Consider the following 26,786-nt stretch of genomic DNA (forward strand, 5'->3'; position numbering starts at 1 on the left):
TTCTCATTCGGTCACTTCTGAGATTCTGTTCAAATGTTACTTATGTAGACGGAAGACACATTACTCCGTCTCCTGCCAAGTAGTTCATCGGCTACAATACATGCTCAGTGACTCGCAGAAATGTAGTGAAAATAAGCATAACACTGAAATGAAAAGAACATTTGACAAATAAACAGCAAAAGAGCAGAAGCCCAGAGCTTCAGGTTAGTCTCAGCTGATGTAATGTCACAGAATGGAAAAACACGAGTGTGTTCTGGCTCCTGAGGGAGGAAAAAATCATAAGCAGAGTGTGACATTTATTGAAAGCAGCATTCTCTGAGGGTCCTGTTGGAGAGGAGGCGGAGACTACAGACATGGAGCCACCCGCTGCGTGTAACACAAGGGCGTATGGGCGGCGGGAGTTTCAGGGTCAAGCCCAATCGCATCAGAACACGAAGGGTGTTAGAACGGAGCCTCGCCCCACCCGGCTCTTTTTCAACTTATCCGAAATGGAAACTGCAGCTCTTGCCTGCAATTCAAATGCAATGAAAAGACATTTTGTCAAGGTCTCACCACTAACTTTACGACCCTTTTTGCATGTATTTTCCTCTCTTTTGTTTCCAGAAAAAAGCTCAGAGCCCCCGGCTATGCACAAAAGTCCCGTTTCCCCGCAGGTCCTCGTGCCCGCCCCTACCCCGCCTCCGGTGCCGTTAATGCCCAGCCCTTGCAAGGCGGCACCCGCGCACGCCAGCCCACCCAGTGAGCCTTCAGGGCACGCGGCAGCCCTTACGAACACCCCCAAACCTGCAGCCGTGCCAACGGCTCAAGCGGAGACCAGCGGGGAGTCTGAAGAAGAGAAAGCCAAGAAGCTGCTGTACTGTTCGCTGTGCAAAGTAGCTGTCAACTCTCTCTCACAGCTGGAGGCGCACAACACAGGTGTGCCAAACATCTGCCTCTGCATCACATCATCTCTTCAGAGCCTTTTATGATCTTCATGAACACATGGGTTTCATGAAGTGACCTCCGGGGCTTAGATATGTGGGATGTCGTTACAGTTACAACATATATTAAAACATATATCGTACACAGCGTTGATACTGTGTGACTAAAATTCAGAAGTGTAGATCTAAAAATGTTTTTATTAAAAATGTCCAGGCTTGATTTTTTGATTTAGTCATCATCAGGACTAAATGGTTGACATAGTCAAGAAGGCATTGAATTTACACTTACATTTATAGTTTTCCTATCATTTTTCTCCTGCTTTCACATCTAAAATATTTCAACAGCTTTTAAGAAGTCAAATAATTCATCACGAGTGACTGAAATAGTGATGGAACATCTTTGGTCAAAAGGTGCAGAAAAATCTCTCTGTAGTGCATTAAAGATTACTCTCATCATTTTTTCACAAGTGATTCGGATTATCCAGAGCATCTGGTGTCATTTCTTTCAGATCTGTTTAAATGGAAACGTATTTTAATTGGTTGTCTGTGTTTTATCGTTCATCATCTGGAAAATATTGCTCTGAAATTGATCGCCATGAAATACAGTTCCTCTATATTGTTATGGTTGTGGTGTGGATTCCGCTATTCTCTTAAATTTAGAAGGATTTTTAAAAAGGATTAGCTTTATAGTTATCTTTATATCTATCATTCTTGTTGTGAACAGACCTTTAGAATTTTTGAAGTATGTGTGCCTTTGTAAAGTGATTTTACTTTAAGCCCCACAGAAGAGATGGGAACCTTAAAGAATTCAATCAAATAAATGACTTCCATTAAAGATTGTCACTTAATCAACTATAAACGTGTTTTACAATTACAATTTACAATTAATGCATTTGGCAGACGCTTTTTATCTCTGTTGTATCTGGTTCATCAGGTTCAAAGCACAAAACTATGTTGGAGGCGAGAAATGGAGCAGGTCCCATTAAAGCGTACCCCAGACCCGGGTCCAAACTCAAAGTTCAAGCCACACAACTCAACAAAGGCTCAGGCTTACAGAACAAAACCTTTCATTGTGAAATCTGTGATGTCCACGTCAACTCAGAGATTCAACTTAAACAGGTACAGTATCGGCTCAATTCATTTTGAGTTCACGGCTCGTGTGACGCAAATGATCAACTTTGAAAAGGGAGGTACACGTACTGTACCATATCTCTTGACTTCCAAGGCCACGTGTCCAATTAAACTATCTAAACTTGGTATTTCGGCACCTATTCGTGTGGCACATGCTGGAATAAATTAGAGGTTGTGTGATGTTCCCACTTTTTAAAAAACAACAAACAAAGCTATGCAAGAGGACACATGTCTCGCAATAGTTTTAATTGGGCTTCGTGGGACTTGGGATTGTTTGTGCATATACAAAATTGTACCAAAAGTTTCCGATTCAGCCTTGAATATCATTGGTCTTGTACAGTTCATGATAATATTATTAAATGCCTCTAGGTTAGATATTATGGACACTTTTGTCTCATAAACATTTTAGGTAGCTTGTTGGGTTACCACTTGATGTCCAATGTAAATACATAGTTTTTTTAAGCATTTATAGTTTGTGTCTTTGTTTGCACTTGCCAATTATTATTTGCAACAAACTATAATGTGTGCATTGTTTATTAATGAAATCACCATGAATGCTAGCTAATGTGATTTTGTGATTTTCTATTGTGTAGTTTATGCCGTGATAAATAATTGTAATGTCGAGCAGTCGGTCTATTCATATTTTTTGTGTTATATAAAGTGTCACTTGTTTTACGACGTTAATCAGTTGTGTTTCATTTCACAGCATATCTCCAGTAGGCGGCACAAGGACAGAGTGGCAGGCAAACCGACGAAACCCAAATACAGCCCTTACAACAAGCAGCAGCGCAGCACCAACACGCTGGCAGTAATGCATTATTTATGCTCTTTATAATCAAGGCCTTTCATCAAGTGTTACTTGCATTTCAAGTATTAATGTGGCGAGGAGTTCATTCCTCAAGCTGTAGTGGAGGCTGGCAGTCGCCTCTTTGTATTCTAATGCATCACAGCGGCTCAATACTTGTTTTAGTTATACAGCATGTCAGATGCGTTTTAAAACAATATACTATGCGCTTATCGGTCGCAAAGCCCCGCCCCCTTTATTACTGCAAATCTGTATATGACTTTCTTTTTTCTGTGGAACACGAAAGAAGATATTTTGAGAAATGTCGCGGTGGTTTTGTGTCCGTACAATGGAAGTCAATGGGGGCCAGTGTTGTTTGGTCACCAACGTTCTTCAAAATATGTCTTCTGCAGAAGAAAGAAAGTCAAACATGTTTAGTGAGAGTAGGTAAATTGCGAAAGATCTGGGCGCTCTGTGTTCTCTCCCTCACCAACTGTGTTCTCTCTGTCTCTCGTCCAGGCAAAACTAGCCTTGCAGAACGACTTGGTAAAGCCCCTTACACAAGCTTTCCTGTCCACACCGTTCTCAGCCACCACAGTCCCCTCCATCTCCCTCCACCCGCGTCCCAGCACCTCCATTTTTCAGGCGGCCACGTTTCCTCCCTCGTTTCTCCGGGCCGCACCGGGTCCCATCCGACGCACCGCAGGCTCCATCCTGTTCGCGCCTTACTGAGCCCTCAGGCACGGACGAGACCGCCGGGGCGGAGGAGCTGTTCGTCTCAAACTATGCCACGCTACGTGCTGTTCTTCTGGAAACAATGGTGTATTTATTGAAACCTTAACTCTCCTCACCGTGGAAAACCCAGGAAGGATGTCGTCTCTGTGACGGCTGTTGCATTTGAAACATTGAGGGTTGAACTGCGTCCTGAAAGACTTGAATTATCGTGGTCTTCCTTTTCAACTGAACCAACAGCTTTGGATGAGGCGTCGCCCAAAACGACACCAGACCTAACCATGTAGGACAGTACGTGTTCAGTCACCGGCTTGATGTTGTCAGGGACTCGTGCTGCAGTTTTGGCCTATGTGCTGTCTTGTATTGTGTAGTCGGTAAGCTCAGTCACCGGTGCATTCGTTTCCTTTTTTTGACGTTATCATCCTTTTATCTGACAGAGGATTTTTCATCCCCTCATGTGTTCAGATTCTTATTTTCCTCATAGAAGTAGATTCAGTCTGTTTTTTATCATAAAAATCTCTTCTCTTTAATAGGAAACCCGTGGGCCTTTCATCTTTCTGTGATTTCCTTGTTTGCCATGAGACTGTAATAAGTTGCAGCTCTCTGATGATGCAATAATGTATAGATCATTAAATATTGATATTCGTCATAGTGTATTTATTTACCTACCCGGTTGCAATACTAGTAGAGTTTTATGAGCTGGAAGAGGTACTCAGAGAATTAGGTACGTCATTTGCTACGTTATTTTTAGAGACTGAACCAGAAAAATTTCCATTCACTGAGAATTCTTTATTTGGCTGTGGAATTTCCTGCTCCATAGTATATACTGTATGTATGTATGTATGAGAGTCTGTACATAAAGATACTACATTTTCAATAAAATAATATATTTAAATGATTTCTGACATGATGAGGACATCCTGTGTTTTTTTTTATTTATTAGCTTTATTTATAAACTTTTTTCAATCTTTAACAAAACATTTTATACAGCTTTTCCCACATTATAACGTGTTTTTTTTTTTATTAGTCTTGAAAATTGCAATAATCGAATTTGATTAGAACTATTTGATATTTAGTGAAATATGTAATGGATTATGTATACTTGGCTAATCATTATTGCAGGTTTTTTTTTTTAATTGTTGTTGTTTTTTTGGTTCAGCTACATTTGAAGTTTTAATAAATGCTGATAAAAGCACCTATGACCGCAAGTTATATTAGGGTTAGCTCACTCAAAATCCTCACTTACTCACCCTCTTGTCATGTCAAACCTTCATGACTTACTTTCTTCTGCAAAACACAAATGAGGAAATTTTGTACAGCGCCGGCACCCCGTGACTTGCATTGGTTTTGTGTCCATACAATAGAAGTGAATGGGTACCGCTGTTGTTTGGTTACCAACATTTGTCAAAATATCTTCTTTTGTGTTCTGCAGAAGAAAGAAACTCATACAGGTTTGAAATGACATGAGGGTGAGTAAATGAGGACAGAATTTTCATTTTTGGGTGAACTTTATTGCACCATGTTGATACATTTCTTGGCAACCACACAGGTCACACGCAGCCTCTAATGGCTTAATGCTTTAAGGATGCTCGAAAAGGTGATTGACCTTCGAAAAAGAGGGTCTTGTGTCGCCCTAGAGGGGTTTATTTTGTGATAATGACTGGCTGGCTGTACACTATCACACTTGTTATATGGTTATTACTGAGTCAACAGACAAACGCACATGAAATATTGTTTGTGAAGGTTTAGGAATGATACCAGAGGTCACAAGCAGCAAGGAACGGATAAGCTGTCAGTTATACAGTGTTGCCATTAACAACAGTCTTTATTTAGAAGTATATCACTGCTGAATATCACAATTCACCAATCAGACGTTTTCCGCAGAATGTAATGAATGAATTTGTATCACCATGAATCCATTTTTTTAATGTTTACTACCCTATTCATTTACAGATATGTTGTTTTAATGATGAGCATATGCATTAAATTTGTCGTGGTGATTTTTGGAAAATGTGTATTAAATCATTCAGCTCAGTGTTGTTTAATTTGATTATTGGTTTATGTTGTGTTTCCATAACCTCTTTTCTTTTTGATGTGCATTCTTCTCATCCAGAATGACTCAATTGTTTGCTAATATAAACATCCTGAACATAATCTATGCAGGGTTTAAGTCATCTGACATGAATTGAAAACATCTTTGAAGTACAAGTTATGGATCGAGGACCGTGGCTAATAAGCCGATGGGTGGTACTTATTCCGGGAGGGCCGTAGCTTCATACGCAAGGTCTAAAACTCTGAGGACACTAAGGAAATATTTCTGTTTGTCATTATTTTCTAACGGAATACAAAATGTTTCATTGCAAAGCACATGTCCAACATAATCTTAATCAAATTCCGTGAGTAAATGTAAAATTCAAGTTGGAATTTGTAAGTATTTAATGTCAACATTCAATAGCTTCAGTAACAGCGTGTACTCGATCTGGCATGAACTGCACAAGTTTGTGCAAAACCTGATGATCCATGTTCTCCCAGCCTGCTTTGAGAATTTTCCAAAGATCATCTTGTGTACCGCAATGATTGCAAGAAAATCTGACCTTTTTTGGAGTTAGCATATTAAATGTCACTAAATGTTGCTGTACATTTGAATAGTTTAGTGCAGAATAATAAGTATATCGGCGTTTCTTTGTTTTAAATGTTAAAAATGTCCTACTTCTTTCAGCTTGTGTTTAGTGGTCTTAGCCCTTTGGACCCCCAAAATATGCTACCCATCATTAAGTCTCTTGTTTTTTATAGATGTTTTCTTCTTTCGGTCTTAATCCACCATCTCTGTCTGTTACCGTATATTGTGACCTCATTTGTCATGATAATTTGACTGTGATTATGTACGCAATGACAACTGCGGTAAGACCCAGATCATGAAGTCTAGCCAGTGAATGTTGATATAATAGGAATGCCCTTCACCTCTGTTTTTCATTATGCTCGTGATGGTAATACTGTCTGACAGATGTCCAGCTCTCAGCGAGGGACGCTTAAAGAGGATGAAACCTTTTTGACACGCTCCCACCAAAAACACCAAGATGAGCCAATCAAAGCCAGCAGAGCGTCTCTGTTCCGTGAGCGAGTTACACCTCTCCTCCTGACCTTAAGCAATGTCACCTCTGGCATTAATAAAGGAAAGGTGCTGCATTCCGTGTTCATCTGGAGAGCTGGTGAGTTGTATTTTTGGATGCGTAATGTGGACATCAAATGTCAAAAGTTAAATCGCCTTGGAATTACAGTACATACTGTACATCTATGAGAAAATGGATCAGTTGCGTAGGGTCAGAAACAACCAGGGGTCACAAGTAACAAATTGACCTTTATACTGAAATATATTCATATTTTATATTTCATAATTTAATTCAAAATGTATTATATAATATTGTAGTTTACGTGTGGTTATGGATTTCGTTTTTCTATCAGATATCAAGTTTCACTGTCTCAGAAGTGAGTTAAGTCAAATATGCCAAGATCGAACATACTTTATGGGTTTTAGCAGGGTGATAATTGTCTATCATGTGCTGGTAATGATGATAACCATACTTATTGATATTGTGAGCAGTTCCCAACCGAATGTCATTTTGAGAAGAATGGGCTCTGTGTGGAATGGGTGACTAGTACCGTCTTGTCAATTCTAAAACAGCTTTTTGTCTTTTGTATACAAGCAATGAACTTTGCAAATGGTGAGTTGCACTGTACTGTACTTTATAAAGGATTAAATACTTTTCAAGTATTTAACAAGTTGACAAGCACTGTTTTGAATCGTTTTATTGGTTAGACATTGTGACAAACATAAAGGGTGACTAATAATAACGACCAAAAGCATAAATCACACAATTTGGAGATACAAGGTTTCAGCAGCGATATACTGTAGGTTACATAGTTTCAAAAGCAGTTTTTTCTGTCTAACTCAATGCAGGTATTTCAAAATCATTATCGTTATCAATGTTAAAAAAATAAGTGGAATTATTATCAGTGTCCGTCACTGGCCACAGCGTCCTGCTCACTTCAGCCTTGACCAAAAATACATAAAAAGCTCTTGGCAGTGTAATGAAATACAATACACGCTCCCTAATGCCGGCCGGCTGTAAATTCTGTTGATGGACAGTGGGGGTATTTGATCTTCCAGTGTAATGTCAGCTCGTGCACCCATCTCTTGCTTAAACTGGACCGAGTCTTTATCGCTGTTGTGTTATAATGCAGCTCGGTGAGAAAACATTGTGCCTTGGAGACTCGAGTTGTGAACAAGTACTGATTTGTCAAAGGCCAGCTCTAATCTCCTCTGTTTGCTCAGCATTTCAATAAGAACTCAAATCATTCGTCTTCGACAGGATATAGCTCGGGCCGTATCGCTCATCTGAGCTCTTTACCGATTTACCCAAATGAGCATTTTTTTACGCTCTGTGGTTGCTCTTTTATAGCTCAGAAGAATAGAGCTTTCATTCAGGTATCAGTTTTGTTTAAATCACAAAGAAGACACACAGTATCACAGACACACTGTTGACATACAGTTAAGAGCTAAAACATTAATGTTGCAAAGATCACTTGGTCTTCGGAGATCAATATGTTCATAATGCCTTTTGATCATAGACTTAATGTCCCATAATACCTGAGCACAATTTGAAACATTGAGATTTCTTTGCACGTTATAGCAGAGACACAAGATAAGGCTTTTCCTCAAGAGAAAAATCTGTTTATCTGTTTCCGAACAGCTCCAAATTCATCTTTTGCTCAATTCGTTCACACAAATCTCTGCCTCTCGTCTTTTGTACTCATGTCAGGATATGAGCACACAGCCTACACAACTTGAAATGGCTTATTCAGCTCTCTCAACAAGCACTCTTGAAATCCTTGTGTACGCCAACATGGTAATGAACTAAAGTACTGTGACTATGAGACTGTTAGTGTGGATTAAACTCACTGTCACTTTTTGTACTAAAAAGTAGCATTTTTAAAAGAGGTTTTTAATTTTACAGATGAGATCTGCTTCAGGCTATGATTCAATAAAGCTTATTAAATGACGCAAATGTGCATTTGGAAGATCCATTTTGTGCATAGATCCCTACTGAATTAAATATGCAACATTGCCCAATATTGCCAACTTTTACCACATTACCAAGGTAGGATTGCTATACGCTTTCCTCATCTCCCATATGAGAACGAATGGCTTCTCACAACAGCACATTTTTTTGTTTCTGTAATTCTTCTAATGTAATTATTTTTAAGACACTGCTTCTTTGTCACTACAAGAAATAGAACATTTTTTTCAAACCACAAATCCAAACCCAGTGCCAGCCTACAAAATTACATTGAAATCTTGAACGGCAATACACATCCAGAACAACACTGAATTGATTTCATTCAGATGTTTGTGGTTTTCAATTTCCAATTTAATTTGTAAATTAGATTTGGAGGATAAATTAGAATCCCATGAGACCTGGAAACTGCTGGCTTATCTGCATATAGTCATAAAAGTTTTACATGCTGCCCTTTTATAGATTCAATTGTTGTAAACAAACGTCTGTTAGCAGCAGCATGTTAGTTTTTTAATTTCTTAATTCCCTAATAGCATGTTATTTTAATTCATTGTTTACAAAAAATACACAATAAAATGTGGTTTTAGTAGGAATGGCTCAACCACATAATGGCAGTTATGACAATTTGATGTTGCTCAGACGCTAAACAGCGCCCTCTGTTGACAAAATTAGATTCTGCAGTAATTCACACGTTCAAATATCAACATTTGCTGACAAACTTTGAAGTTGCATTTATAAACATACTTGAAAACCAAATATTGTTTTTTTTGTATTGCCATTTGCGAAAAAAGGAAGAAAGGGGGAAAAGCAGGACAAAATCATTTAGTTTCATTAGTTCAAATATAAGTATTACACATTATTTGAAAAGATCTATGTTCTTGAATGTTCCATAAGGGCACTTTTCATTAATGTCAGGTTGGAGCTATTTAAGTGTAACCTGTCAACAATATTTTGTCCTTAGAAACTACTTAAAGAAACATACAAAAACAAGCCGCATGGCTCCCCTGTACTCAACTCTGCTGCCACCTTATCTTTGCGATGCATCACTTTCTGTTTTCCTGTAACTGTGCTTTTTTCGTACTTTTTAAAAAGTGACCCCAACTAGAACAGCGTGCCATTCACCCAAGAGAGGAAGAGATCCATTGACACGTGGCCAATTTCGCTGATGCCGGAGGAAAAAGAGAACACTAACAGTGTCCGGACAGACCGTCCTTCAGTGTAAGCTCCAGTTGGTTCTCCTCTGAGTTCCACATGGGTACACAGATGCCCTGCCCGTCTCTGCCCATCAAACTGTTCCCAGGGGTGACAGGCTGTAATTACATATCAGCACAATTACTGCACACGGCGTGATAACAATACACTGAGCTGGCCCGTCTTTACATCTGTTCATTACCACGGTAAAACCTTCTCACTGTGGAGAGTACAGTTTCGTCTGCCAAGTTCTAACTTTATTTGACCAACAACAAGCCAAAGTTATTTATCAAACGAGACTGTTGCTGCCACTGCTTGTTGCATTGACATTATTCACATTTAATTTTCATATTATTTATGTACAAATACATGTATGCTCGTGTATATATGTATTTCTTGTTTCTCCTTACTTCATTCTCTCAATGGTACTTTTCATGTTTTTCTGATTTCTTTCCATTTTCTATTCTTTACTGTTACTCCTAAACTATATAATTTTATAACATACTGTGGTAAGAGTGTCGTATCAAGCATTTGACTACATCATACCGTGTATGGTTATGTGCATGACGAATACAATTTTAAACTGTGCAACAGTGATGACTGGCAATGAAATATTATGTGGTGAAAGATTGGTGAAAACCACGTGTTCCCGTTTTAATAACTTTGGCTTACACTGTTGCTCAATTTAGAGATTTTAAAGCAATCAACATCAAATCCAAATGGAATGTGTTGGGTTTTATGAATCAAGAATGAAGTATTCATCCGTGTATCACTCACAACAGTTTCAGTATGGAGACTCAATGGGCAAACAGAGACATCTAGTGGAAACTTTTCACAGCTTCTTAAATCTCAGTAATTAACAGCAGGTATGATTACCATAGCAACTGCATCTCACCATGTGTTTTACTCTTTACGGAACCCAGATGATGTCTTATCTTATTCTATGATGAATTCTCTTTCACTTCACAAAAAATTGCATTACTTCTAATTTATTAATAGTATGTTCTTAATCTTGCCCATTGAAAAGAGTGTAGTTTTCTGTCTTATTTATTATGTGCACATGTTATTTCTGTTATAAAAATGTTATGTTCCGATGTAGAATGAATAAGATGATTTTCTTGTGCCTCGAACCCTTCAGGACAGATCAATGCAATCCTAGAGAAAGGCAAGATAGGTAGACGAATCCTTTAAAACTCAGAGTAAAGCTGAGTAATGCTGTAATATAAAACATGCAAATAAGCACAATTTGCTATATTCATCACAATACTTTGTTTTTTTAGAACTGCCTCTTGCATCACTGTTCAATATTCCACAACATCAAGTTAATAAAACTTTTCTAAACTTTAAAATTTTACTTTCAAGCCAGAGATCCCAAAACTGTTCAGTGTATAATTGACTTAATGTAGAGGCCTTTGTGGTGAGTTTGGCTCTTTTTTATCACAGTGATTTTTCAGACCACAGAATCCACCAACAATGAAATGTAATGAATAAAATGTGATTGTGAATGCTACTCTGAATTAAAATATCGTTTTTGAATGATATTATAAAAGGTTTTGTAAAATGTTATTGTATGGGTCAAATTATTTTTTACATAACCTGACAAATTACAACTATTTATACTTTAATATGCTATGAAAATGCACTGAAATGCAAAACAATATTGGAATATAATTACACAAAGCAGAAACAATACAGCATGTGCAGCAAGATCAGTTTGTCATTGATTGTTATCTTAATGTTTGTGCTGTACTCCAACATCATGTTCACATTTTAACACTTTATTACAAATCCTAAACAATTCAACAATTATTGTAGGCCTATACATTTCATGTATCTTGCAATCTTAGCATTGTGCTCTGTGTTGTCTTCAGTTTCACAGTACAAGCTGCTGGCTGAAATGAGAATAAAGCTACTCTGACATAAATTAAAGGGATACTTCACCCAAAAATGAAAATTCAATCATCATTTACTCACATTCGAGTTATTCCAAATCTGTATAAATTACTTTATTCTGATGAACACAGAGAAAGATATTTTGAAGAATGCTTATAACCAGACAGATTTTGCCCCCCATTGATTACCATAGTAGGAAAATATACAATGGTAGTCAAAAGTGCCCCAGAACTGTTTGCTGTCCTACATTCTTCAAAATGTCTTCTTTTGTGTTCAACAGAACAAAAAGTTAAAAAAAATATGTTTTCCTACTATGGGAGACAATGGGGGAAAAATCTGTCTGGTTATAAGCATTCTTCCAAATATCTTTCTCTGTACAAAGAAATTTATACAGATTTGGAACAACTCGAAGGTGAGTAAATGATGACAGAATTTTCATTTTTGGGTGAAGTATCCCTTTAATACATTTAGGGTAGATCAGGACTAGTTATTAGGCCTATGTTTTTTTGCCCTTTTATCATTCCTCCTCGGTATAGATTTATTTTTGTTTGTTAAGGTTTTCTTTGATAAAGAAAATGCATAGATTTTTTGCATTGATCTATGACTTTGGCAGGTCTGTTTTGTGTGATTATGTGTGAAATTATTATGTGTGAAATGCAATAAAAATTCACAAAATATTTAAACAGACGATACACTGTTTCTTTAAAGAAACCCAACACACGCCCCGCCCCGCCCACTACAGTAGAAAGTCCAGCCCGCACTGTCCCTACAGGCGTGGCTATGTGGAGCACGACCCGCCCCTTTCTAACAAAACACAGCGTTGCTGCTTCTCTAAAGGCAACTATCGCACCGACTCCAGTTCTCGATACGGAGAAAGGTAATTTTATTTTTCTTCGGCATTATTCTTCATCATGCGATGAAAGAAGCGTTGTGCTTTTAAAGTAGACCATAGAAACCGCTTCAACTGTATATTCACCCGCAACACTGTCTTTAGCCGGGCCAACAATCACAGCAATTATTATAATCGATAGAGAAGGCTGTTCGCGTCCTGCTGAGGTAAGTCAGTCAGGATTTTTATTATATTCACCTCAGGAATACACGGCATGTGTGTTCGCTATGGAAAAACCTCCCTACTTCGTGGATTGGCGATCAGTTGCTCGCGCTAGCCAGTAGCCATGCACGCGCCTTGAAAATGTGCTTAATGTCCATTGAATGAATGCCCACGCTGCATTAAAACGCGTCTTTCGCCTGACAACCCAGTCTGGTACGTTCTGGTTAACACGAACGAGTGTTTCGTTGTGCAAATGACCTGTAATCTTTACAGTATGTAGGCCAGATAGGTGGGTCCCCCTCTTTGTCTCGCGCCTGACCACCAAGGCAACTTTCAGCCAGCTGTTGGGTTGCCAGACACTGAGATTGCCAACTGTTGTCCTCCTGTAACCAGAAAACCACTCGCCAAAAGCAAGAATGCGTGTTTTCTGTTCCCTGCTGAAACAATACGAATTCTAATGGTTTCCAGTTACAAATACCATTGACGCTGTTTGCCATCAAAACCATTATATCCTGTATGTGGTGTGTTTTGGGCATCATTCCAGTAGGATTTAATGGCGTTGTGTTGGTTCCAATTCACCAGATAACATCCCACCTACAGAACCCGAGACATTACCAGTAAAGACCCACAGAGACCATTATAGCTTCTATTAAAATCAATACAAAACCCATTAAAACGATTATAATCTATTAGAAATAAAGTGATGGTTTGTTTCTTTTTAGCAGGTTAGCGATTCACTGTCATGCTTCACGGTTCTTTAATTCATGTTTATGTAAATTACAACTTTGTAATACAGTAAAACCACGAAGAATCACGAATGGCAAAAAAGACAAATAAATACCATATTATGGCAATATGATTTCGATCTTTGACATGGTCTTACTCGATCAATATTAAAGATATCAAGGTTATATTTTCACATAATGTTATTTACATTATGTAGGATGATTTTATTCAGAAAAAAAAATAACAATGACTTTAGCTGGGATTTTGCCGGCAGGGTCACACGTTTTCATTGATTCCTTTTGATTTTAGGCATGTTCATTCGAAACAGAGCTTAGGTGTCATTATTACGAGTGTGGTGTAGTTATTTGTCTTTCTTTAGGGTTTGTTTTTGTAACTACACCAAAGCACAAAACATTCTGTGTAGTTGCAGAATATGGCATCCCTCCTTACATATTGATTTTTAAAGTAATGCAGAAAGTTTTGCGTATACCATGACGATGCAGAATCATTTTGATGTCCTAGACATAACCTTTAAGCCCTTACTAGAGGAGATTTGCATTACCAGCTGGGGAAATTTGCAGGAGGATGGGCGGGTGGGTTGCATAGCAATTCATTTTGCAGCAGTGCCATCTAATAGTCATTCTGGTCCAAAAGTTCTTTTAACCAGAGATGTTACTGAGTCTAGCAGACACATCAGCAAACCTTGTGATCACTGCTGAGCTTTTGTTTAGGACGTGAAGTGGCGTTTCTGTGCATCAGCTTAATATGTTGCGTTTAGATTGCCAGGCTGTTTTCTTGTGCAGTGCTTACCCTCTTAAATCTTCTGCGGTCGGTTGTTGGTTTGTTGATGAAATCTTTTTTCGGGGGCATTTGACTTGAATGGATCTGTGGGCTGTAGAAATGGTGTTTCGGTGATTATTGGATTTTGACATGCGCTTTTCCAATCAAAGCATTTTATGAGGAGGTCTGCTCTGATTAAATCTAAATATTGGAAAGATTGCACAGTTTGAGATTGGATTAGGGCTGGGCGGAATGACGGAATATTCCGTTACTGCGGGATAAAATGTCAACCGTAAGAGATTTTTCTATTCCATGGAATGTAAATAAGTAGGCGTGGTTAAATCGGCGCTCTGCAAGTTGGGCGTCATGATGAAGAAACATGTGAATTAATTCACCCATAACAAATTAACAAATCAAACATTCTTTTGACCTTCTTTCAGTCTAGTTTTGTGCTCGTGCTGGGGTGCTGTGATCTGCGCTTGCATATAATAAAGCTCTTTCTCAGGTATTTCAGAAGTCAGGTCGCTTTGTAAAGCTGTTAATAGTTTTAATAAAGTTTAACTTTAGGCAAGCCAAGGCGAAACTTGCGTTGTAGCGAGCGATGATGCTCGCCACGTGAGCGCTGCTACTGGGAGACTATACTGTACTTTCATTGTTTGTGCTTATATTCAAACTTCATTGTTATACATGTTGTCTATCTTCCTACTGTATACATATGATATAGCTAGAAGATAAATATAAATCAATAATAAATCTGATTATCAGAACTTAATTTGATATCTTTATTACATTTTCATAACTTTCCCACATTTAAACTATATGGTGAGCATTTAAATGAACTGTAATACATAAATAAAGGAAATCAATCTAAGAAAAATGAGGTATAAGATCTAGAATTAAAATAGGAGATTGTTTCCGTGAATTATATATCGTTACAGTGAAATAAAACTATTCATTCTGTGAAATAGATTTTTGGTCATTCCGCCCACCCCTAGATTGGATCTGTTGGTGCTGTGTGCTTTATGCCAGAATCCAAATCACCAAAGCAGGTTATTAAGCTGTAGCTCACCCAAAAAAGCTTAAAAATATACCCACCATTTTGTCAGATACACAGCTGCGGAAACAATTAAGAGACCATTTCAAAATTATTTTCTGTTTTTCTAAATTTACTATGGCCCGGTTTCACAGACAAGGCTAGTCCCAGACTAAAATGAATGTGTGACCTGTCTTAACTCAAATAACTTTAATATCTTAAAATATATCAGTGCCATTGTTTTGTCTCAATATATTCTTCTAAGGTATTTTTATAAAAGCGACAAATATCTTATTTTAACTTGAGCATAGTCCTGGCTAAGCCGTGTCAGTGAAACCGGCCTAAATGTGTTTATGTAATATGTGTTTAGGTAAAATTGTCATTTTTGTTTCATTCTGTGAACTAGTAACAATGTTTCGCCCAAATTTCAAATAAAAATCTTGTTTCTATTTGCATTTATTTGCAGAAAATGACAACTGGAGAAACAGGTCAAAATAACAAACAATGCTCTGTATTTTTCAGAACTCAAATACTGCAAAGAAAACAAGTTCATATTCACTTTTAAGCAATACAGCAGTAATATTTCTACATGTATTTAGGAAAAGTTTAAATAAAAGCAACCTAATTACTATAAATTGTTGTTTGCAAAATAACTGCTTGACATTTCTTTAAAAGATCTCCTTTGTGATACTTATCAGCATGTTGTTTCAAACCCATATGCTTTTATGTAAATAAGTCCTGAATTATCATTTTGAGTGATCTCTTTCAAATGTATTTAACAGTTTCTCTGTAACTGTGTTTTCTCGTTCTCTCTCTCCCTTTCTCCGCACTTTTGCTGTTCCTCTGCATCTATTTGCATTATTTCAGAAGATGGGCCAGGGGAACGCATGAGAGAGAATGTACTTGATGTACTGCATCACTGTTGAAGGTGAGTGACACTGTCAGCTTTGTGACATGTCTTAGACAAGTCTTCATGTAGAGCTCAGATCGCTGTGTATTTCTTCTAGCACACTGTGAACATTCAAGTGTCATCTAATTATAGTGATTTAACCTACTTTGAGCTTGTTTTCCCTGTTTGTCTTTTTTGTATCATTCTGGTATTTCTGGCATAGGGTGATGTTGTTCTGAACAAGGATTTGTTGGAAGCCATTTTTGTTTCGTGTTTATCATAACAAGTGAACTGAGTTTTGTGTTGGCATTAAAAGATTGCCCTCAAAATTAAATTCTTTCCTTTTTAACTCACCCTTCAAAAAGCATCATTTAGAGTCCATGAAACTCCACACGACTGTCTCAAATAACTGAAGAAATCATTTGTGTTTTTATTGTAATTTTTTTATTGTGCATTTCATTTAATATCAATCAAACTGCAGTTGGGTTGTTTTGCTTAAGTAATAATAACTCTATAAAGCGAACTAATCATCCAGTAACCTAGTTAGGTACTTGTTTAAGCTCTTAATGATATAATGTGAAGTGAATCAGAAATAAAATCTATCTAATAAAATCTTAATTTTCTTGTTGCAGTTATTAAGTAAAGCATACACCCATTCCAGGATGGAGGCCACCACCATACTGCCTGTGCTGAAGAAGAAGTTGGCTTTTTTGTCAGGTAAAAACTGAGAAAATAGATTTAAGGTTTGGCGTAAAGGAGTCATATGAAATGGCTAAAACTAATATTATGGTTTGTTTTAGATGTAATGCAATGTGTATACACGATTTAAGGTTCAAAAACGCTGTATTTTCCACATACCGTGCATGTTTGTATCTCCTCTTTGCCCCGCCTCTGAAACGCACAGATTTTTAACAAAGCTCATCGCTCTGAAAAGCGAGGTGTGCTATGATTGGCCAGTTAACCAGTGCGTAGTGATTGGTCGAATACTGCAAGCGTGTGACGGAAATGTAACGCCTCTTACCATATTTTGGAACATCAGGTTCCAAAGCAATTGTGCTGACAGTACTGACTTGCGTATACATTTGGGCGGTCTTAGTCAAATCATACCACGAACTGACGTAGATTTGTGGGGGTGTGGTTACGCGAGGCGTTTCAGGCAGGTCTGGGTGAGCATTCGATTTTAGATAGAATGCATCTTTTGTTCCGACACTTTCGTTTTTGCAGTTTTACGTGTCTAATACATGCATGGGCAACTTATAACTTATAACACAAAGACACAGAAAAACACGTGTTCGCGCCATATGACCCCTTTAAAGGTGGCAACAGACTGGTTAAAATACTTTGCTTGCTTGTTTGTTGCGATACGTTACAGATGGTTGCTGCTTTCCTGCTCTAAAATGTAATCAAAACTCATGTTTTCTGTTATTATCTTTTGTTAAAATCAGAGAAGAAGAATCTGTTGTGAAATATATTGGGTGAGAGAAATTCGTCAGAGACAAATATGTATGCATATTAGAGATGCACCGATATATCGGCCAATAATCTGTTTTGGTCGATAAAAGCAATTTTTCAGACCACCAACTATCGACTCTGTATATAGAAAATGTTATTGATTTTCATTGATGTTCAATATTAATAGTCATTATATGAATTAACTAGGGGTGTAACGGTTCAAATTACTCACGGTTCGGTTTGTGTCACGGTTTCGGTTCGGTTTGTGCTATGTTCAGGGAAAAGGGACTACTGACAAATAAAAATAAGAACAAATAATCAAGCTACAAGTAACAGCACCAATAAAACAACAGAGCAAAGCAGAAAATTAAATAAGATACTGTATATATACCTTTCAAGGTAGAAATGGATTAAAGTAATCAAATAAAACATAACATTGCATATGTACAAATGAAATAAAGATGAATCATAATTGAAGTTACAGAAGCTATTGAGTCACAAGCAGTGAGTGATTTCCTTGACTTTTAACAGACTGCAGGAATATGCTGCTGTCGCTTTAAGAGGAATGAAACTGACTCAGTACACTGATACTGTACACATGCGTTGTTTTTCGTCTGTTTCGTCCGTTCACTAAAGACATAACCTACTATGTTTGTTAAGATACTCGACAAGAGGGGCATGTTGACCTACTTCGTGTGTGAATCTGTCCGTTTAAGCGCTTCAAAGACAACTCAATATTTGCGCCATGTCTGAGACTTTTCTTATGCACGCTGTGAGAAGATCCGAAGCGAGTTTTCTTCTGCATCATCTTGCACTTAAATGTTTAAATTGGCAAGGCTTGAATGAGTTTAGTTTAAACAGCAACGTGCTGTTCAGGTCTCACCTGCACTCGCGCGCTCACAACACCCGGGTGATGAAAGCAGAAATGACTGGTCATATCTTATTGAAATTTGTCTACGTTATTTGATTTGTTGTAGGTATTAAATGTGTATCCATCGACAAACATACATTAGCTGAACTTTGTCAGTCTGTTTTACGCATTATAATTTCTAACGAATCACATTATAAATGTCATCAGATTTAAGATGAGCCGCGTGGTGGAGAACCGTGCGGTTCAATTTTTTACCGAGAACCGTTACACCCCTAGAATTAACATTCAGAAAGTTAATAAATATCAATCTTCAGTATCAGTATCTGCAGACATCACTCTGAATAATCGGTGGAGAAATTTAGTATCGGTGTATCTCTAATGCATACTGTATATAAAAATGGCTTTTTTGGGGATGACCATGTCAATGAACTGATTTAAAACTTTTATTCAGTCATTTGTTTGCATCATCGCTCAATAATGTGCTATTATATTCCATTTTTTCCCTTAGATGAACTGTGCTTCAACATTTTCTTGTGAAGGTTTTTGATTTTAGAAAGGGAGAGATTTTAATGTGCCGTGTCCTTGAAACTAAATATGTTTCTGTGCGGTAGTTCTTGTACGGTGGATTAATTGCATGTTACAAAATCTGAAGCTGGTACTCCTCGCAGGCTTTCTTTTTTCGTCAGTCTTTTCCTTAAAATGTCACGCTCTGATGCTGTTTTTCCATTTCCAGACCACATTTCACACACATTTGTGCTGTTTTTTTTCTGCATATATCCTTACTCAGCTCTTTGCATTTGGATTTTCCAGGAGGTAAGGACAGACGCAGTGGTTTGATTCTGACCATCCCACTATGCACGGAGCAGACCAGCATGGAGGAGCTAAGCACAACTCTTGACTACCTGCTGGGCATTCCCAGGTAAAAACAGAGGTTCACGACTTGAGTTAATGACCCGTGCTATTGCAACAGCCGTATATCAAATGTCTGTCAAAGCAATGGGAAAAGAAATGGAGCATTATTCTAATTCATGTCATTATAATGCACACTGTAGCAGCATTGACACATGGAATGGAAGGAGGCCATAATTCTTGGTCAGACTGACTTTAGAATGTTTAAAAAATTGTTTTATTGCTTTCTTAGGAAATGTGAGGGTCTTATAGGCTCCAAGGTTCTGGAATGTATTTGGTGTATGGTTCACGCTGGGTTGGCCATGAGCTTTTTCTATCTGCATACACCGCGGGTCCCTTGCATGGAATTCGCCATGTTGTTTCTACAGTAGCCCTAAACGGACAAACTGCTCTACAGAGCGCGTTTCGTAAATATTTGATCTCCTTCAGCAAAGAAGCGAAGACATGACAACATCTTAGTTCTTTGTCAGCCACTGTAGTGCTTTGAAAAGGAGGGGTGGAGTGAGCCGTTGGGTGCAATTCACAACCTCACCAAGATGCTGCTAAATTATATACACTGGACCTTTAAAAGTGATTTTAAGGGGGTCCTGTAGTTCATTGATTTAATCTGGCCCTATAATAGAAAGAAAGTTCAATCAAATATGAAACCCAACCACTCTTTACACAAGACATAGCCTAGAAGTTGTGTTTTCTCGAAGTGTCATGGGTTTCATTTCTGGGTGAACTGTTTCTTTAACATAGTTTGGCTTCAGGGGCTAATTGAGTTTTGACTGACGTTGACATCTAACAGCGGAGACGCACATGGCCCCTGGCATTAACACAGTCGCTGGGTTTCTGCTCTCTTGTTTTGTACTGATTTCAGTGACATTCACCAAATTACTTTCTGCTGACATTTTATAGGAATTTTCCGGGGTGGGTTGGCTCCAGGAATGAAATGAAAAGTTCCTCATGCCGCTTTTTTGTTTCAAACTAAAATAGAAAGTCTGTGATTGAATACATGCTCATTGGAGTCTCTATGAGTCACTTTGAAAACTTTTCTTTGAAACATTCGCCGTTTATGCATTTCAAAATGCCACCGCAGAACAAACAAATGAGTCTGTTTAACAACATAGCCACAGCGGAGTCATTATAATTGATTCATGTTATCCGGATCGCCAGCATGCATCGGCCTGTAATTTGCGCTATGTGACTGAATGAATGCCATGTTCTTCTGCTCTTTCTGCAGTGAGAAATGCAAAGCTCGTGGGTTCACCGTCATCGTGGATGGCAGGAAGTCTCAGTGGAATATAGTGAAGACAGTTGTTCTGATGTTGCAGGTAGGAAAACAGATGCATTGCCCGACCATTTTAATTCCTGGTTTTGTTTGATTTGCAGAAATCCTCCGGGAAGTGTGGGATGTGAAACATCCTGTGTGTTCTTGACATCTGGTGCTTCTTTTTTCCTCTATGAATCCTGTTTATATCTGGCGCTTGAGTCAACACCTTTCTAAATACCTGTAAATAATGATGTGTCTGTAATATATTCTCATTGGTTAACATTAATGCATTAGCTAACATGGTATCTTACAGTTACTATCAATTGTTGGAGTCATTGTGCAAAAGCTGCAATGCTTTTTTTGGTTGTTTCGATGTTGGGTGCGACACGCAAAACATAAATTTAACGTCATTTGTTTTCATCTCATGGAAAGATAGGAATGTGAAGTACCCTGCAATGTTCTGTTTCAAACGGAGAAGGTGATATAGAGGCAACAGTTACAGATTCCATCTGTAAATAATGTAAACAATAACTTTGGTTTCAAGAATGTATTGAAATTGACCTTAAATGAGATAAATAAATGCTGTAGATGTATTGTTAGCGGTTATCTAATCTAGTTAACAAATGTTATTGTAAAGTGTTACCTAGATGTCAGTAATATTATGACATGCCCATGAAGATTATTTATGTTTACAACCTTTCCTGGTTTTGTGGTTTGTTGGTGCTTAAGCTTTGTTGATCTGGATAGATGCTCGCTTTGTCCTGTTTAGTCCTCTGCTTATGAGATACAGATCGAATTTCTGCAAGCTCAGTTGGTCTCTGGTTCTTTTTGTTTTTACATCGTGACTTGTGTTGCTCTCCATCAAAGTCCTTTTAAGGCAAGGCAGTTCATTTCTTGGCAATGTCCTAGGCCTTATTTTCTAGCTAGGCAGTAGCAATAAAATTTGATGACAATTGTATCATAAATTCTGCTGATTTAGCTCAAATCACACTAACACCGTGTCTACACCGGACGGCGGATGCGACACGACACATGGCCGTATTCTAATGGGATTGTCACGCCGCATCCAGTGTGGACAAAATTTAAAAGTATAATGGTTTCTAATGCGTTCTGTTGTCTCATGTCATGTCACATCATGCTGTGCCGCGTCTAGTAGTGTAGACACGGTGTACGTTTTTTCAGACTGGTCCCGCTAACGAGAATGTAACTTTCAGAGTTAGAAAAATTCTCAATAATACGTGATATAGGCTTTAGTAAAAGGATAGGACTTCCATTTCTATAGCTGCTATATACTGGGCATTTGATTCTCTCCCATCATGTAATTATATTATTCGCAAGTTGGAATTTATTATGTCACGTATTGTGTAAATGTGAAAGAAAATGTTGGCATTTAACTTTGTTTTTGCCATTAGCTGTTTTGTTTGACATCATTGTGAATATCATACCTTTGGCTTTGAATTCAGTTCTTTTTTATTATGAATTGCAAAATTGCTTTTATTTAAATTAAAAACCTAAAGGGTGCAATGACTACATGGTGCTGGTTTCTGCTTTTAGTGGAATTGAAGGTTTTGTGTAATTTATCAAATGATAGTAAAGAAAGAGGAGATCATTCTAGCTCAGAGGGTCATGGAATGGTTATCTTCAGTCAGAGTATATCAGTGGTGGAGATGAGAGGAGGTGTAACTCAATTCTCTGCTCGAAGCGTCCTCAGCCTGACCTGGATTTGTCAGTGGAGACCGAGTGAATTTAATGTTTGCGGTTGGCAGATAACTTCCCTATTTCCACTTGCCTTTCAGATTAAATGAAAGAATCGAGGCTTTTTAGACTTTCTTCCTTTTTAATAGTTTGCATTGGAAGACAAAAGATGCATTAATGTGTGGTTTTCATCTGTTTGATAATTGTGTAATTTGAAGGGTGCATGGTAACTCCTCTTCTGTTTATCTGATTCTGTTGATCAATTCAAGTTATTATACAACTACTTATTTGCAAATATTCACCGTCCTCAAAAATATTAGGACACCTAGGCCAAATTTAGAGTGTGAAATTTTCACAGCGTGTGTGTAACTAATAAAGGATACAAGAAATGCAACCCTTTTATGTAGTTCAAAACATTTTGCATGAAAACTGTTTTAAGTTTTGAAATGTATATATTGTCGAAGTACAAACGTATTTGTGCTAATTCATACATTTGTGAAACATGTCCCTTGTTACCAGTTATTAAAAGTTAACGGCTAACCAAAATGATGTTTGTGTATTTTGTATCCATTGCAATAACAGTCAGACACTTAACATGTCCAAATATTTTTGGGGCCACTGTGAGCTTTTATGCAGCTGATGTGTGTTTAGATGAGAAACTAACGTTGTAATGTTTTTATGTTCCTGTAGAACGTGATCCCAGCCGAAGTGTCTCTGGTGTGTGTGGTGAAACCTGACGAGTTCTGGGACAAGAAAGTCACCCACTTCTGTTTCTGGAAAGAGAAGGACAGGCTTGGCTTTGAGGTAACAAAGATTAGCTTCAGGCTGACCTAATAATGGTCTTCTACAAATATTTAACTACACATTGACTGAGTACACATTGACATTCAAGGGATAGGCTTTAATGTGCAAATGTGAGAACTTAAAAAAATTTGAATGGTACTTTTGTGGTGATTGTGATCCTTGTGATTGGTTAGAGTTGGGTTTACATGGGGTGTAAAAATGTAATTAAACCGATGCAGGGCTCTAGACTAAGTAGGTCTGTCACGATTATGAAATTTGGCTGACGATTAATTGTCTAATAAATCATTGCGATTATGAGGATTAACTGTCTGTTTTAGAGCTTTGACTTTTAATTCTCATACATTTTTTATTCAGCTTTGAAACGACCATATTGTTCTGAATATAAAGACTATGTTCTTTTTCTTGGAAATACATAGGAAAAAATTGGGTCATCATACTTAAGGTTTAAATTTGTAAATTAAGTAAATTGATCAGGAGTGAATTGAAGCCACCATTAAAATGCTATCAGTCATAGAAAAGCTTCTAGTCTGTTTTTTTCTCACTTGCAAGACTACAATAAAAGTTTACTTCTATGTTAATGAGATTTTGGTAGACTGGTTTTCACACTGAAATAATATTAAATTGTACTGCAGGTTATTTTTATGTTATATGCTTTAGTTTTTTTTAAAGTGATTGTGTTGTGGTGGTACATTTTACAAGTATTACCATGCTTTAGTTACAATATATACAATAAAATATGCAATATGCAGATGCACTACAGCTCCCCATAGTGTCTTCTATAGAGATGTGCAATAATTGCGATCGCGATGAGGTCAAACAATCGCGATGAGACGATTATGTCAAGCAAGCTTACATTTATTTGCATTTTATTAAGTTGTATGTACTGCATCATCAAGAAACACGATTGTTCAAAAAGTTATTTTTTTCTATATAAAATCAGACCATAGCATAATGATTTGACACTCTCTGTAGCTGCACATAATGAAATCGCAGACTACAGAGTAACCAGATTACTAACACCTAAAGGCTCTCATGCATATAAGGAGGTAATTTCCCACATTGGTTGTGATTAATGACGCTCTATATAATGACACCATGCATCTTTATGTACAGTGGTTTGGGACTTTCTGAGACAAGATGCTATTTGTGAACACATCTTGTTATTGGCCTTGATGGAATAGCTTTTAAAAGCTTTTGTAAATGGTGACTGCTTGTGTGGTGAGGTCCTGAATTCACCATGGTTTTGTGGCTGGTGTTTTGGCCTTCATTGTCATTTGTCAGTGTTTCTGAGGTGGAAATAAGATTTCAGGGTTGTTTTAAAGGCCACGTAGCACATCAGCATTTGTCTGAATCTTGCAGGGAAAATGTCACTGTGAAGTTGGATCGAATATATATATATATATTGAAAATATTCAAGGTTATTTTTAACACCATTTATGGAAAGCATTTTTGACGCGAATGACGCGATCAGAATAAACAGCACAAAGATTGACAGACTTTTTTTTCACTCTTTGTTCTTCTGGTGTCCTGTAGTATAGTATTTCTTACGCCCTCATTATTTCTTTATGATGACGGGGTGGGTTTGATATTCTGAGCACTGAATAGGGCTTTTCACATGGTCATACTTCACCCTGGGGTAAGAATTAATCCTGCTTATTTACAGATTTATGTTTTCACACTGTTTATTGAGACTGTGTTTGTTTTGTCATTTGCATATTTATAAGGCCAATAACATTGATTGGGCGAATAACGTTTTTATTTGCATATTGACATAAGGTCAGTGATGTTGATGAAAATATGAGATGGGCACGTTTTAAAAACTGCTTGGCCATCTAAGTCTGTGCTGGTTGTTTTAAGTCACTTTAATTGCCTTTATACATTTTGAGTTTTTTGGAATGGGAGGAGGTTTCGATTTCTTAAAGTGATAATATATTTCTCGTTGTAGATTTACCTTTTTATCCATAAAAGTAAGAGGAAAACATAAAACAGATTAGTCCTTAGTCATGAATTTGCTCTTAAAGAACTTCTTCATGGAGGCCGTTTGGTTTGTATCCTTTATGTGAAGTCAATTCAGTTTTCCTCTCTTCACCTAAATGCATCTCATACATTCATAAATCAGAACAGACTTGGGGGTCTTTCCTGCTAATTAAGCTATGAAAGCAAATGGAGATGTTGGCAGGCCAGGCTGCATTGATGACACACACTTCAATACTAAAAGACTGGACTGTATGTGCATTGAAAACGTAACAAGATCATGCTGATGTGCACTACAGTATGCAAGCATGCTTGGCACGGCGTGCGTGCGTGCACATGGTCTGGCAGTGTTTCCCCTAGGTTTACGGCTTGGGGGGTGGTGTTGTCTCTATATTTTTGTGCGGCGGAGGTCCGGACAATGCTTTTTTTAATAAATAATATTTAATCAATCAATCTAATGTTATATCAGGCCTTTTAGTTTATATTCTGATAGCCACAGTAAGGCCTGGTAACTGATAAAATGTGTTGTAGTCTCTGGTGCTGAAGCGAAGTCCTAGTAGTTGAATATTTAAAAAACTATTGACAACAAATGTAACAACTGAAATGAATTTATCATGAGCAGAAGTACTTAAAGTTACTAACAAGTAGCCTTTCCATGCCATTCATACGACTGATTCTAAATAATCTTTCTGATTAAAACATGATTCATTATGAAATGCTCTTAACATGCTGATTTTTAATCCTTTTAATATCATGAATGCTAAATGTAGATACAAGACGATATGGTTTATAATCTGTCACAAACAGTAAACTGACTGACAGCTAAAAACATTTTTGTTTACTTAAGCGTTACAGTAAAAGTGTCCATTTATTTACCTGCTCTTGGTGTCTGCAGGACTTCATATGTGACGCGTCTTTGGCGGGAGAAGCAGCGCTCACGGAGCGGAAACGGTTCAAATGAAGCGCATAATAAATAAAGATATTAGAAGATTGTAATAAAAGCTCAATAAAAGGGAAGGAAGGAGGCGGGAACCGGCGAACACTCACAAACTTTTAATCAAAAATAAACAAACAATAATCCAGCAGTAAAAAGGCCGGCAGCCACCTCACGGTCGACTGCCGGCCACACAAACATAGCTGGGTGAAAACCTGTCATCCGGTGGTAACTGGACTGTTGCTTGTCAGGGGCAGGGCATGCGTCTTTTCTGCACTTAGACTCGGAGCAAGAGCGCCCCCCTAAAGCAATGGTAGGGGAAACACTGGTGTCAGACAGCATGCTCATTTTCCTGGCTGTCCTGCATCATTCTCTCTCTGGGCATGAACTGATAATGCCATGTTACCTCGCAACTGTCATGTGAATCTATCCATGAACCAAAGGCTGTGACTTTAGAAGGACAGTCGGACCACTGTTTCCTAAATAGTAACCTCTGTATGTGTGCGTCTGTGTTAGATTCATTGTGCTGCTTGTGCTCTGATCTAGGCCAGCGTGCTCCTCTACAGCCTGAAACTAGCAGATGGCACAGTTTTGGCTGAATGGAGGTCAGTGTATCAGCATTAGGAAGCGGAGGCTTGTGAAAACAGTCTTGACCTACTTGAGGATTCACACTTGAATGGGTGTTTT

General features: G+C 37.8%; 2 protein-coding genes across 5 annotated transcripts in view; both read left to right on the forward strand.

Moving 5' to 3' along the window:
• znf385b (zinc finger protein 385B) overlaps positions 1 to 4,489 on the forward strand; it is a 121,505-nt gene extending 117,016 nt beyond the window's left edge. For 2 of the 3 annotated variants that reach the window (XM_057336657.1, XM_057336656.1), the window contains exons 6-9: positions 604 to 915; positions 1,855 to 2,039; positions 2,758 to 2,859; positions 3,355 to 4,489. In XM_057336657.1, coding sequence (XP_057192640.1) covers positions 604 to 915; positions 1,855 to 2,039; positions 2,758 to 2,859; positions 3,355 to 3,567 — 812 coding nt within the window. In that variant the 3' untranslated portion in view covers positions 3,568 to 4,489. The remainder of the gene's footprint in view (positions 1 to 603; positions 916 to 1,854; positions 2,040 to 2,757; positions 2,860 to 3,354) is intronic. The other variant, XM_057336658.1, reaches the window with a different exon arrangement.
• Positions 4,490 to 12,510: 8,021 nt separating this feature from the next.
• sestd1 (SEC14 and spectrin domains 1) overlaps positions 12,511 to 26,786 on the forward strand; it is a 32,611-nt gene continuing 18,335 nt past the window's right edge. Inside the window, exons 1-6 of one of the 2 annotated variants that reach the window (XM_057336718.1) lie at positions 12,511 to 12,603; positions 16,184 to 16,244; positions 16,838 to 16,922; positions 19,339 to 19,447; positions 20,663 to 20,753; positions 23,078 to 23,191. In XM_057336718.1, the coding sequence (XP_057192701.1) occupies positions 16,868 to 16,922; positions 19,339 to 19,447; positions 20,663 to 20,753; positions 23,078 to 23,191 (369 nt within the window). In that variant the 5' untranslated portion in view covers positions 12,511 to 12,603; positions 16,184 to 16,244; positions 16,838 to 16,867. The remainder of the gene's footprint in view (positions 12,604 to 16,183; positions 16,245 to 16,837; positions 16,923 to 19,338; positions 19,448 to 20,662; positions 20,754 to 23,077; positions 23,192 to 26,786) is intronic. The other variant, XM_057336719.1, reaches the window with a different exon arrangement.

The sequence above is a fragment of the Triplophysa rosa genome, linkage group LG6 (genome assembly GCF_024868665.1).
Source record: "Triplophysa rosa linkage group LG6, Trosa_1v2, whole genome shotgun sequence".
In the NCBI taxonomy this organism is placed as follows: Eukaryota; Metazoa; Chordata; class Actinopteri; order Cypriniformes; family Nemacheilidae; genus Triplophysa; species Triplophysa rosa.